General features: G+C 44.2%; 1 protein-coding gene across 3 annotated transcripts; it reads right to left on the bottom strand.

Annotated features, from left to right (window-relative positions):
* Positions 1-2,074: 2,074 nt before the first annotated feature.
* On the bottom strand, positions 2,075-7,033 carry Rab29 (RAB29, member RAS oncogene family). 3 transcript variants are annotated; one of them, XM_028764679.1, is made up of 6 exons: positions 6,911-7,033; positions 6,486-6,749; positions 4,298-4,369; positions 3,413-3,594; positions 2,640-2,761; positions 2,075-2,376 (listed from the first exon to the last, which is right to left on the bottom strand). In XM_028764679.1, the coding sequence occupies exons 2-6, from the start codon at positions 6,607-6,609 to the stop codon at positions 2,262-2,264; spliced, it is 615 nt and encodes a 204-aa protein (XP_028620512.1). In that variant the 5' UTR covers positions 6,610-6,749; positions 6,911-7,033; the 3' UTR covers positions 2,075-2,261. The 3 variants fall into 3 exon arrangements, with proteins under 3 accessions (XP_028620512.1, XP_028620511.1, XP_028620510.1); XM_028764678.1 differs by having other exon boundaries at positions 6,873-6,995; XM_028764677.1 differs by having other exon boundaries at positions 6,858-6,989.
* Between the last annotated feature and the right edge of the window lie 5,835 nt (positions 7,034-12,868).

Raw genomic sequence — 12,868 nt, 5'->3', positions numbered from 1 at the left:
GGAAGCAAGCCAGATCACTAGCCACAGCCAAATAAGGACTTGTTTACTCCTGAGAGCACTCGCCAACAGGTGGCGGAAGGCAGAGACCTGCGCCATCTTAAGGGCGCGGCACTCTGCGGCTCTCCACAGGTGTACATGCAGATAGAGTACTCGTATACATAAATAAATCTTTTAAAAATGTGTGGAATAACAAGGAATGCTATCATGATACAGTTTTAAAGCTTAAGGTTTGTTTACTTTTATTTTTATAGGTGTTTTGCCTGCATATGTATCTGTGCATTATATGCAATGCAATGCCTGAGGATGCCCGAAGAGGGCACCAGATCCCCTGGAAACTGGAGTTGCAGTCGGTTGTCAGTCAAGTGGGTGTTGAAATTGAACCTTGGTCCTCTGGAAGAGCAGCCACTCTAGCCACTAACCACTAGCTACTCAGTGTTAACCACTGAGCCTCCTCTCCAGTCTCTTTTTATTGTTTTGAAACACAGTCTAATTAGGTAGCCCAGACTGGTCTCAAATTCTTCTGCCTTAGCCTTCTATCTGCCGGGATGCCACTCACTATTCCTTTCACTATTTCACTATTGACTTTCTTTTTCTTGTTCTTTTTAAAAATGTGGCTGAAGATGAACTTGTTTTATTGTCCTGTTTTTAGATTTTATTGTGTGTATGTATCTGTGTGTATGTATGTGTACATCCATCTATGCATATAAAAGGCCATAGATGACAAATCCCTCTCAGCTGGGGTTACAGGTTGTTTTCAGCCTCCCATGTGGGTGCTGGGATTGAATCAAACTTGGCTTCTTTCTAAGAGCAGCAGTGCTCCTAACTGCTGAACCATTTCTCCAGCCTGAAACCTGGCTATTCTTGAAGCCAAGTCAAGGTAGAGTTAATTATGACTAAAAGCTTAAAAAACACAGTGATTCTGCTTTACCACCAGTAGCCCCAAATTGGGTGTTCAATGTCTTCCCCCTGCACCTCAGAATCTGATGTTGAAATGTTAGATCCAAAACAGGAAGAATCTGGAAGAAAATGGAATTTGGTTGAGAGACCATCTGATCTTATTTTCCATCAATCTGAAGTCATGGTATTTTTTCTGTATCAAATAGAAAAGAAAAATCTCAAAAATTGGTGAGTATTATTATTGTTATTGGGTTTTTTGTTTGTTTGTTTTCCAAGACAGGATTTCTCTATGTAATAGCTCTGGCTGTCATAGATTTGCTTGTAGACCAGGCTGGCTTCGAACTTACAAGAGATCAGACTGCCTCTGTCTTCCCAGTTCTGGGATTAAAGGCATGCGCCACCATACCCAGCTATTGTTATTTTTAAGGATGAGATCTTATACTATGTAGTCCAAGCTGTCCTTGTACATGTAATCCTCCTGCTTCAGCTTCCCAGGCACTAGGATTGTAGGCATATATACCACAGGTATCTTTGTAATACTTTTACTTTTTATATTTACTTATTTACTTTGTATGCTTGAGAGCAAGAGTGTCCCTTGGTGTGTGTGTGTGAGCATGCGTAAGTCATAGGACTAACTTGTGTGAGTCAGTTCTTCCTCCACATGGGCCCCTGGGACTAAACTCAGGTTTTCTGGTTTGGTGGCAAGTGCCTTTACTCACTGAGCTATCTTTCTGGCCCTGAGAATTATTTTAAAACCCGGATACTAGGGCTAGGAGATACATCAGTAGCAATGTGCTTGCCCAGCAGGAGCAAGGCCCTGAGTCTAATCCCCAGCATCACAAAACACAATACACAATACACAATACACAAGTGCTAATTTTTATTCCTTCTCACAAACTCATTTCACAGTTGAGGAATGAGGTGATCACTGTCACATAGAAAACACTAACTATAGTACACGGGCCATCAGTAAGTCACAGACAACATCCAGGAACAACACAAAGGCACGTGGGTCCCAGGCAGCCATTCTCTTTTTTTTTTTTCCGTTTTTCGAGACAGGGTTTCTCTGTGTAGCCCTGGCTGTCCTGGAACTCACTCTGTAGACCAGGCTAGTCTCGAACTGTTGAACTCAGAAATCCGCCTGCCTCTGCCTCCCAAGTGCTGGGATTAAAGGCGTGTGCCACCACCGCCCGTTTTTTTTTTTTTTCCCCCAAGGCAGCCATTCTCAAGTCACAATGGGGCTCCTTTCCAGGCAACTGGCAAGAGACGGGTCAAATATTCTCAACAGAACTTTTATGCTAGGTGGGCAACCAACAGGAAGAGATGGAATGACTCAGAGACCTGGACAGAGGAGCCGAACAGAACTAGCAGCATGTCCATCCGGAGGAGGGCTTGCTTTGAAGATTGATGTAGTTCCCTTGGGTGGATAAAGACATTATATCTTCTCTGGAATTGTTCATCATCTTTTCAACGAGGACTCTTAAAAAAACAAACAGAAAACAAGAAAAGTAATCCCGGGAAGGCAGATGGAGGAGGAGGTATAGCAGGCATTGTCTTATCACCAGGAGCACTCCACAATGACACAAGGTGTAAGCACCACCATGTGCTAATTATCTCAGGGAAGCTGGCATCCCAGAGGCTTAATCTGTACTTCTTTGCTCAGAAATAAGAAAAGAGGATCCATGGGGCCACAGTGGACAACAGTTTCCGTGCCTGTCTCTAGAACACTAGAAGCGACTCACCTCATGGCCTCATTAATATTCTTGTTCTCCTTGACTGATGTTTCTGTCCAACCCGTGAAACCATTCTCTTTACTGAACCGGTCGATCTGGTCCCGGCTCACTGCCCAAGGGGACAGATCACTCTGACAAAAATAAAATACATAAGTGGATAAGTGGTAACACCATAATCTTCATAGGAGTTTGTGTATTTAGAACAGTTTTCAACCAATGGTTAAGACCCGCCCCCCCAACATCTAAAGTCTACAGTCAACATTCTTCCTTAAAAACAGGTCACTCTCAAGGATGTAGCTGGCTCAGTAGTTAAGAGCACTGGCTGCTCTTCTTTGATTCCCAGCACCACCTACTTGTCAGCTCACAACGTTCTGTAACTCCAGACCCATGAATCTGATGCCCTCTTCTGGCTTCCTTAGGAGCCACACAAACACAGTGCACAGACATACATGTAGGCAAAACACAAAATTAAGGGTGGGGAGAAGGAAAACCATTTTCCTCAAAATCTCTTTAAAAGAAAGAAGAGGTGACTCTTCCAACTTGAAAGGAACAAACAGGCACACTGATGTGCTGGTGGCCAGGCATGGGACACTAATTATAGCACCTGGGCAAGAGAAGCAGGGTTGTGGGTTCTAGCCCAACCTTGGTGGGTGATACAGGAACTATCTTTAAAAAAATAAACAAAACAGGGTGGACATGCTCAGAAACACAGGACCTTTTAGATACCTTTACTCTGGCCACTCATAGATGCCAGGGGCCATTTACTTAAACTGGCCACACACCTTGTTGGCCAAGAGCAGGCAAGGCACTGGCTCTCCACTGGGCAGTGTGAGTTTGCTGTCCAGATCCTGTTTCCATCTTTGGCTGTTGCTGAAAGTAGTGGCATTGGTGACGTCAAACATAATAACACAGGCAGCAGCATCTCGATAGTAGAGTCGTGTCATGGATGTGAAACGCTCCTGCCCTGGAGAGAAGAGAGAGCTCTCAAGATGATGATTCTTACGGTGAGCACCCTCTGATACCCCGAGTATCCTCCCTTCACTGGAAGGTAGGACATCTGCATATATGGTAGAGAAGGCGCCTTCCCTTACTCTCTGACTCTGTCTATCCCATTAAGGGATTATTAAACCCAATCATTTCCACTGCGGATTCTGTATCCAGACTGCAATGGCCAAATCCCTGTCTGCCACTTGCTATCTGTGTGACTTTAAGAAAATCAGGCTGAGCACTTCAGATCTGTCATGTGCAGCGCAAGATAAAAGCTTTCACGACAGGGCTAGTGAGCCAGTAAATTTGAAGTACGAAGAGCAGCATATAACAAGGGCTCATCATTATCACTGTCTCGATTTTCTAGAGATCTTGTTTCTCAGTAAAGTCAGCTGAAGATCTGGCGCCCACTCTGCTGCTAGGGGAATATCCACCTATGGATAATCCACCACCTTAGAAGCTTTTCCACCCCCACACAGATGGCACTATGTCTCTTTGTCTTTGAAGCAATGCATCTCCAAAATCATCTTGAAAGCTCAGAGCAGCTCAAACTTGTAGCTTCAGGAAAAAAGAAATGTCAGCCTTGCCATCCCATATTCATTTTCCCCCTCCCACCACCCCAAAGAGCCTGCTGGTTAAATAATTTCTCCCCTTGTTACTGTCTGGTTTTCCCATTTTACCTGCAATATCCCACAGCTGGAGCCTCACCATCTCTGAGTCAGACCACTGGAGAACCTTCAGAGCAAAATCCACTGGAAATATATGAATATTATACTTTAATAAAAACATGTCTTTACGATGGTTCTGTAAGCAAGGTGAGGGTATTTGTCTCCAACCCTGACAACCCAAGCCTATAAACTGTCCTGTGACTTCCACATGTATGTCACAGTGCACATGTACACACATACACAAAGTAAATGTTTTTCTTTTTAATCCCAGCATAAGCTCAGATCAAATATACAGTGACAGCCCCAGGATCACGACACTCCAATTAGGTTTAAGCCTTCAGGAGATGGAGATGGGCCTACGGTGTTTAAGTGCTGGGACATGTAATTAATACTCTCCAAAGGGTCTTCAGTGTTTTCTCCTCTATCAGATCAAACTATTCCATACTGATTATCTCCATGGCTAGGGACAAGAAAGTGGGAACGGTTTTGACAATAATTCCTGTTCTCAGGTCAAATGGTTTCTGGGGGGTTTTTCCGTTGGGGGGGGCAGTTCTCAAGGAAAGGATGAGGGGGGAGGTGGAGGAAAGGAAGTTAAGTTTTGTATCTTCTACCTCAACTTCACTGTTAGTATCTAATCAAACAGTATTATGAGAAAACACAACGAAAACCTCTGTATCCTCCTTAAGCCTGTGTTAATTATGTCAGGCAGGTACCGGTTAAGTGAACAAGATGCCAGAGGAGACTACATGGATGCCGCTTAAGAGCTACCCTGAATCCCCCACTGGTCTGCAGATGCTGAAACTCTGTGAGATTGGGCTGAACAGCTATTCCAGGGGAACCTCCCAAAGTCGTGTAGTGCAGCCTAGCTCCAATCTGAGATCCTCTTGCCTCACCCTCTTGAGTGTTGGAAATAAAGGTTTAGACAACCATACTGTGCCGGAAAAGCTATTTGTTAAGGAGAAAACCAGAATAATTTCAGTTTGGAAACATATTCATCTACACCTGTGACAGAAGTAAAAATGAGGGAGAAATTATAATAAACGCTGGGAAAAACAAACAAATCAAAACTTGCCAGAATCAATTACGTTCATACTGTTGGAGACCTAAGACTACTGGTAAAAACTAATTCACCGGACATTTTTAACCCAAATCCATGAAATAAGGTCTAGTATTTAGGAGTGGTGGGCAAAGTAGTCAGAAAACAATCTTTGAAATGTTGAACCCTTAATTTTTCCAGATACTTCTGAAAAATTGATTAAAACTATTTTATAGTGTGTGGTTGTGCCACTGTGCCCATGGAGGGCAGAGGGCAACGTCTGGGAGTCTCCTCCACCCATCTTCTGGGGTCAGGGAATCCAACTCAGGCTTGGCATAAAGCACCGCTACCCACTGACCCATCTCATCTCTTCTGTCCTTTGCCAAATGTGCTTTAATGTTTTTATTTCAAAGTAAAGAGTTAATTTAAAAATCCTTTCATATGTACCCCGGCACCCACTTTCAAAATCTATGTTGGTACAAGTATAATTTTACTCTTTAATATTAGCACCTTGTTAACTACATTTTACTTGTGGTGGTGTGTGTGTCTGTGTGTGTGGGGGGGGAGTGGGGGGTGGACGGTTCAGTTGAGTCCAAAGGCCACACTGGGAAAGAAATGAACTTTTAGTGCTTCTTTCTCTCTTCCTCCCTGCCTTCCCCAGTGTGAGAGAAGAAGATAGGCCACTCGGGGTGTATTTCACATTCTTTCGTGAATTCCTCTCAATTTCTCACGAAGTTCTCGAATTACCCCCCCCCCCCCCAGGGCTCATTAGACCTGACCAGAATCCTCCAGTCTTCCCCACACCCGGTCCCCCTGACTGCTTAGCTTCTTGGCTTTCCTCCTTAGGTCAAGTCGGTTCTTTCCTCAACACCCATCTGACGCTGGTAGGAAGCAGGATATCTGCCCCAAACTGAACGTGAACCGAGGCTCAGCTGCCTTTGCTGGCTGGAGAAGTTGCTCTGGGCAGCGCATGGCTGCAGGAGGGCATAGCCCTCCGCCGAGAACAGCCTCGGCTCAGACCCCTCCACCTTCACCATCTCTCACCTGTATACGTCGTCCTAGGCAGTCGGCGCAGGCTGGGAACCCCTTAGAGGCGACCTCAGTACCCAGAAGCTACTGACTGCAAGCCTCGACCCCTGCTCCCAGCCACCCACGACCGCTCACCTCCCACAGTGGACTTGTAGTGCTTGCTGAAGCTGTCCTGGGAGTAGCGCTGGACCAGAGACGTCTTGCCCACGGCTGCGTCCCCCACCACCAGCACTTTAAACAGGTGATCTCGGCTGCCCATGGCTAGTGGTGGAGAGAGGTGTTTGTTTGTTTGTTTGTTTGTTTTTCCGGGACGTCGCTTATTTTAACCCCTTTGGCTCCCGGGTTCTCTTCCAACTGAAGTCAGGCATCTCCGCCCTCGGTTAGTTGAAGCTTCTCTGACTGGAAAGCAGAAAAGGAAACTTTTGCACTCGGCCTGTGCGCGCTTCCTCCCCGTGCGGCCGCAGCCTGGGTGGGGCGGGTACGAGCTCGACCCCCCGCGGTTGGCACCTTCCCGTCAGGGACCTCCGAGCAGCTTGCCAGCGCTGAACCGTGGCCAGCACCTTGCTTGGAGAGGTATAGATGACCTGGACGTTTTCTCCGACCGCACGCACAAAATTGGGGGTGTGCAGAGTCCTTGTGCGCTTCCCGTCCTGCCACTGGTGGCGCACTTTCCGTCTTCCGTCTAAAGTGTTGTGAGCCCCGCTGCTCGGAGTACTACATTTCCCAGTGTGCCTCTTGGTAAAGCGACCAAACCAGTGTGGCGACTAACCGCGTGCACTCTTGGGAAATGTAGTTTCCTAGCTATCTTGAGCAAATTTACATAAAAGTTTTAAGGTTTTCAAACTTTAAAGAATTTAGAAATCTATTTGAAAACAATTCTAAAATTCGGCGTGGAATCGCAGTCTTGTAATCCAGGCCTTGGGGAGATGAAGACAGGAAGATCATAAAATCCAAGTTCATCCATCATCTTCTGCAACCGAGTGTGTTCAAGGACTACCAACCCCACCAACCCCACCACTTCCTCTCCTCAGATCAAGAGACATTGAAAGCAACTTCAAGACCACCCTGAACTACGTAGACCATGATCTCTCCTGTCTAAATCTGTCCCTCAGATGTTTTCTTAAAATCACATTTTAAAGGTTTCCAGATGGCTTTTCTTAACCATATTTTAAAGGTTTTATAACACGAAGATAAACTACTCCATTAATAAAAGTCCAAGTTCCAAGTGAAGTCCATTTCCTGTTGTCTTAAATACAGAGTGAAATCTCGAGTCCTGTAAAGACGATCTCATATTTTCCATATGACCAATAACAGGCACATTTGACCCAAAAGATCAACCTTTAAAAAATCCATGTCAGAAGTCACAACACTTAATAACTAGCTATAACAATAGCAATGCAGACTAAGCAAGGGACAGTTCCTCATTGACACTTCCACATTTCTTACACGCATGTTATTTGAGCACCAGGACATTTCTTTTTGTTGCTGCTGTTGTTTCTGAATTCTCATAAAATGACTGGCAAATATTTTAAATTTTCCTACCTGTAATTTTTGTCTTGCCTGTCCTTTAGCTAGGAATTGTGGCTAGTAGAATAAGCTTCATTTTTTTTTTTTGGCTGCTTTTTTTTTTTTTTGAGAGAGAGGGTTTTCTGTAGCCAAAGTTGGTCTTAACTTCCTACATATGACCTTGAACTTGTGATTCTACTGTAACAACATCCAGTTTTGTAGTTGTGGGGAGTAAATCCAAGCATGTTAGGCAAGTCCTCTACCAATAGAGCTACATCTCCAGTCCTCTTCCTCCTCCTCTTCCTCTTCCTCCTCCTTTTCTTTCTTTTTTCTTTTGACAGAATCTCTGTAGCCAAGGCTGGCTTTGAGCTCCAGATCCATTTGCTTCTGTCTCTGTTTCTGCTCCCTCCACAAGAGCACATGCGCACCATGCACAATTGTGTGTGTGTGTGCGCGCGCGCGCGCACGCACCCAAGCGCACGCGCACGCAGGGGCCGAGTTCTTCCACCACTCTCTCCCGTCCCCCTCTCTTTTAAAAACTGAAAATTTAAAGTTAGTAAACAAAGTAATACCTTCCATTACATTTCCATATCTCTCTCTCTATTCTCTCTCTCTCTTTCTCTCCCCCCACCTCTTTCTTTCTATTGTTAGATATTGACATTCTCTGTTCCAATCCCCACGTTTGCCAGTCCTCTCTCCTCACCCACCTGTAAGGACTGCATTAGTTGGTATTGTTTTGACACTGTTCAACATTCTTTGACATTTATTGCCCTTTGCTACTGTTCTGCTGTTTCCTCTTTTTTTCTTTTCTTTTTTTTTTTTTTTTTTTTTTGCTCCCACTACTCTGGTGATCACTTTTTAGATTTTCTTTTTAGGGCTCTCCCCATCCTATCTCTTTAAGCATTTCCTAAGGATTGGTGTCTGGGTTGATTATTCTTTAGTCTTTAGAGTATTTCTCATGGCTTCAAGTATATCTGTTTTCATGTTATTTGTTCTTTATCACCAAATAATTCTGTTCATTATTGAGACAGGAACCTGCACTGGGCAGATCCGCCACAGCCTTCCTTCTATACATCATTGCAAAAATCTCCTTTCTCATCTCTCCCACCGTTATGGGGAGGCCATTGGCCTCATCTTCATGTACAGCTCATATTTTGAGCATTATTAATTCTTTTTATATACATAATTCACCTCAATCACTCCTTTCAAAAAACTAATCACCACATGCTTATTCTTAAAGATGTTTCTCAGTGTTGTCTCTGAGGATCCAAACCAACAAAAAGAGAATTGCCCTGTTGCTGGTTGGTTAGCAGAACTAGATGTTAGGACCCTATTGTTGAAGACATCACATGCTTTGATTGCAGCTCATAGAGAAATCAAGCTGGAACTGACCTGGAAGTTTCGTCTCTGCTAGCAGGGGCTACACAGGCTGCTGGGAAAGGGGTGTCATCGATGGTGAACCCTGTATGTGTGCTACAGTGACTTCAAGCAAGATGTGTCCAGTAAAGGTGTGACTATTCTGGGGACAACCAGTCACTTCCAGGATCCTCTAGTAGCTACCATAACCAACTGTAGTTACAGACAGTGATGAGCCTTCCTGTGCTGGGAAACTGAACCCTGGTCCTCTGGAAGGGCAACAAATATTCTTAAATGTTGTGTTGGCTCTCCACACCCCATCTCCCCAAGTACTAGCTGCTTCTTCCTCCAACTCCTCCTCCTCCTCCTCCTCCTCCTCCTCCTCCTCCTCCTCCTCCTTCTTCTTCTTCTTCTGAGACAAGGTCTCTCTGTGTAGCCATAGATGTCCTGGAACTCACTCTGTAGACCAGGCTGGCCCTGAACTCAGAAATCCATCTACCTCTGCCTTCCAAGTGCCAGCATTAAATGCGTGTGCCACCACTGCCCAGCTTTTGAGGCTAGCTTCTTAACAGGGCATTCACATCTCATACTGTAAACCTTGCCAAAAGCCTGAGGCAGAGGACCTAGTGGGAAAACTACTACTGTTGATTTTGCTAAATGGATAAGTTGTGCCTGTCAAACAGTTTTATAAGCACTTGTATTTATTCCCATCGATTAGGGCTGTCAGCATTGGTTTGAGAAACTTTCTGTAGTGGGTGATCGTTTATTGCAGAGATCACAACCTGGTCAAAGTGCTGAGAAATGATGGGAGACCTGTGTTACTCCATCCAAGGCCCAGGGAACACTATGGAAGAGGTGGCAGAAAGAACGGAAAAACTAAGGGAAGAAGTAGGAGGGGCATTGTGTAATCCCACCTTCTAGCTGTTGTACTCATGAACACATGAACGGCAGCTGTGATCCTCTGCACAAGAACTTCTAAGATTGGGCTCACTAACAGTCCATCATGGAGCAGGGAGCGACTCATGAAGTCCTTCCATTCTCCTAGAAGAGGCAATTTGTTTGAAACTGGGTTTCTCTATGTAGTCCTAGCTGTCCTGGAAGCCTTTATGCAGACCACACAGGCCTCGATCTCACAGAGATCTGCCTCTGCCTGCTTCTGCCTCCTGAGTGCTGGGATTAAAGGCTGCCACACCCAGCAACAAGCAATTTTTTTCCAGTGGTGTAGCCACTGGTAAGGTGCCCATGCTCCTGTAAGTAAGCTCATCCATGCTCCGGCAAGCAACCCTGATTCAACCCATTGTGGGTACCACAGAAGTGAAGAACGAAAGTGGGGACTAGCATGAAAGAGGAACAGAGTCAATGGGAGAGAGAGGAGAGCAAGGGACAATAATTGGTGGTTATTATGGCCGAAATAATAGTATGTATATATGTATGTATGTGTGTATGTGTGTTTGTATGCATTCATGTATGTGTATATGCATGTATGTATGTGTGTATATATGTATGTATGCATGTATATATGTATGTATGTGTATATGTATGAGTGTATATATGTGTATATACATATTTATGTGTGTGTATGTATCTGTGTATATATGTATCTGTGTATATATGTATGTGTATAGGCATGTATGTATGTATATATGTATGTATGTATTTGTGTGTGTTTGTGTGTGTATGTAAATGTTATAATAAGGCCTGGGGAGGTAGTTCACTTGGTAGAGTAGATTGCTTACCTAGCATTCATTAGGCATGGGTGTAATCCCCAGCCACCATAAACTAGCTGTGGCGATACATTCCTTTAAAACCAGCATTTAGAAGATAGAGGCAAGAGGATTCAAAGTTTAAGGTCATCTTTAAGGAGTTTGAGGCCACCAAAAAAAGAAAATGTCAGGCAAAGGAGATATTTTATATACTGTCATCCTAGTTAGCGTTGTCAATGTGGCACAGCCTAGAGTCCTTTGAAAGGAAGTCAGTGAGGATTTATCTAGATCAGACTGGTCTGTGGGGTCATCTGTGGAAGACTGTCTTGCTGATCAGTATAGGAGGACCCAGCACAAGAACCAGGTGGTTCCTGGCAGATGGCTCCAGATGTAGGCTAGCTAAGCATCAGCCTGGATAAGTTATAAAGTGGTGTCCCTCCATAGTTTCTGTTGTCCTGTCACTGGTAATGGCGAGTGGAATAGTATGCAGCCCTGCTCTCAGCTTCTTGCCTTGACTGTGAGATGAAATAAACCGTAAGTTGCTTTTGATCAGAGGATTTTATCACAGTGACAGGATAAAACTCAAACAGCCAGCTCAAAATGTGAATAAATTGATTCGGTGATTTTTTCAAGATTTATGTATTTCATTTATATGAGTAAACTGTAGCTGTCTTCAGACACACCAGAAGAGGGCATTGGATCCCATTACAGATGGTTGTGAGCCACCATGTGGGTGCTGGGAATTGAACTCAGGACCTCTGGAAGAGCAGCCAGTGCTCTTAACCTCTGAGCCATCTCTCCAGCCCTGATTCGGTGATTCTTTCAATTAGAAATCACATTAGGAACCTGTGACTTCAGGAAGCGCCATTTGATGTAGCTTTTCCTATATGCCTGTAAGTCAAAATAGTCTTCCTGGAGGACTGTCCTTCACAAGTCAGGGCTACAAAATAGCCTTGGTCACTAGAGACTGGTCACTAGGGTGGTTTGGTCCTCAATAAACAATCTCTGAAGTACCTTACTTTTTCCTAGTTTCTCTTTTCTCCATAAAACTCCTCTAGATGATAGCGCCATTGCCTAGATACCCACTCATTCTATTGCCCCTTCCCAAATGTATATTACTGCCCTTTGTCTAAAATGAATACCATCTCACGCTCTCATCAGTTCTTTGGCCCTTCCTCTCTTGTTCATGTAAATTTCTATGCTTTGATTTTTTTGTTAACAGTCTTTATATAAACTGCCCTCCTACACAGAGCCAGAGCTATCATTGGAAACTCTAGCAGCATAACTGGCTAACAGAACTTACATAGAGCTAAAGGCAGATGTGTGTCGCTTACACTGGAGCACCTCTGTGACCAGGGCACCGATCTCTATGACCTGAGGACTTGTGCAGTCATTTGTCTATTTTCTCTTTAATTCATCCTGGAGAAACATCTCTAAAACATTATTGTTTCTTCATTGTCAACTGACTGTATTTCCCAAGCTGACCAACCCTCCCAGAAGTATTCAAAGTTTTCTATGCACACGTTCCATCCTTTTAACCAACTTATCAACCTCATCTTGCCTGGTCTTAAGTGAGAATTGTCCTCCTCCCCCAAAATAAGGTCCTTTATGTTTTTTTTTTTATTTTTTAAACTTTTAAAAATTGTTTGATAGTGCCCCATTATGTAGCCCTAGATAAATTGGAATTCATAGCAATCTTATGCCTCAGCCTCCAAGTGCTGAGATTAACGACCCAGCATAAACTAGTACAGAAGGCTCCTTTGTCCATGCTGTCACTCCCCACCCCCATCCCCACCTTTCCCTGCCCCTTCAGGGTCTGTTGGACTGAACCTGGCGCCTGCTGTGTAATAAGCAAGCACTCTACCATTAAGTCATACTCTCAGCTTCTAAAGCTCATTTCCAATTTTGACTTTGTGTATCTACCTAGGAAGTTTCACCCATTGAACCATTCTT

The sequence above is a fragment of the Grammomys surdaster genome, unplaced genomic scaffold (genome assembly GCF_004785775.1).
Source record: "Grammomys surdaster isolate TR1022 unplaced genomic scaffold, NIH_TR_1.0 145, whole genome shotgun sequence".
Taxonomy (NCBI): domain Eukaryota; kingdom Metazoa; phylum Chordata; class Mammalia; order Rodentia; family Muridae; genus Grammomys; species Grammomys surdaster.
The sequence above is the reverse complement of the archived record's forward strand: the minus strand, read 5'-3'. Positions and strand labels throughout refer to the sequence as shown.

Bases quoted from the DNA above. Each gene is read 5' to 3' on its own strand.
- Rab29 (XM_028764679.1), bottom strand. From the start codon at position 6,609: ATGGGCAGCCGAGATCACCTGTTTAAAGTGCTGGTGGTGGGGGACGCA. The intron at 4,370-6,485 runs GTGAGCGGTCGT...ATATATTTCCAG, and splicing joins CTACAAGTCCACTGTGGGAG to TGGATTTTGCTCTGAAGGTT. The intron at 2,377-2,639 runs GTGAGTCGCTTC...TGTTTTTTTAAG, and splicing joins AATATTAATGAGGCCATGAG to AGTCCTCGTTGAAAAGATGA.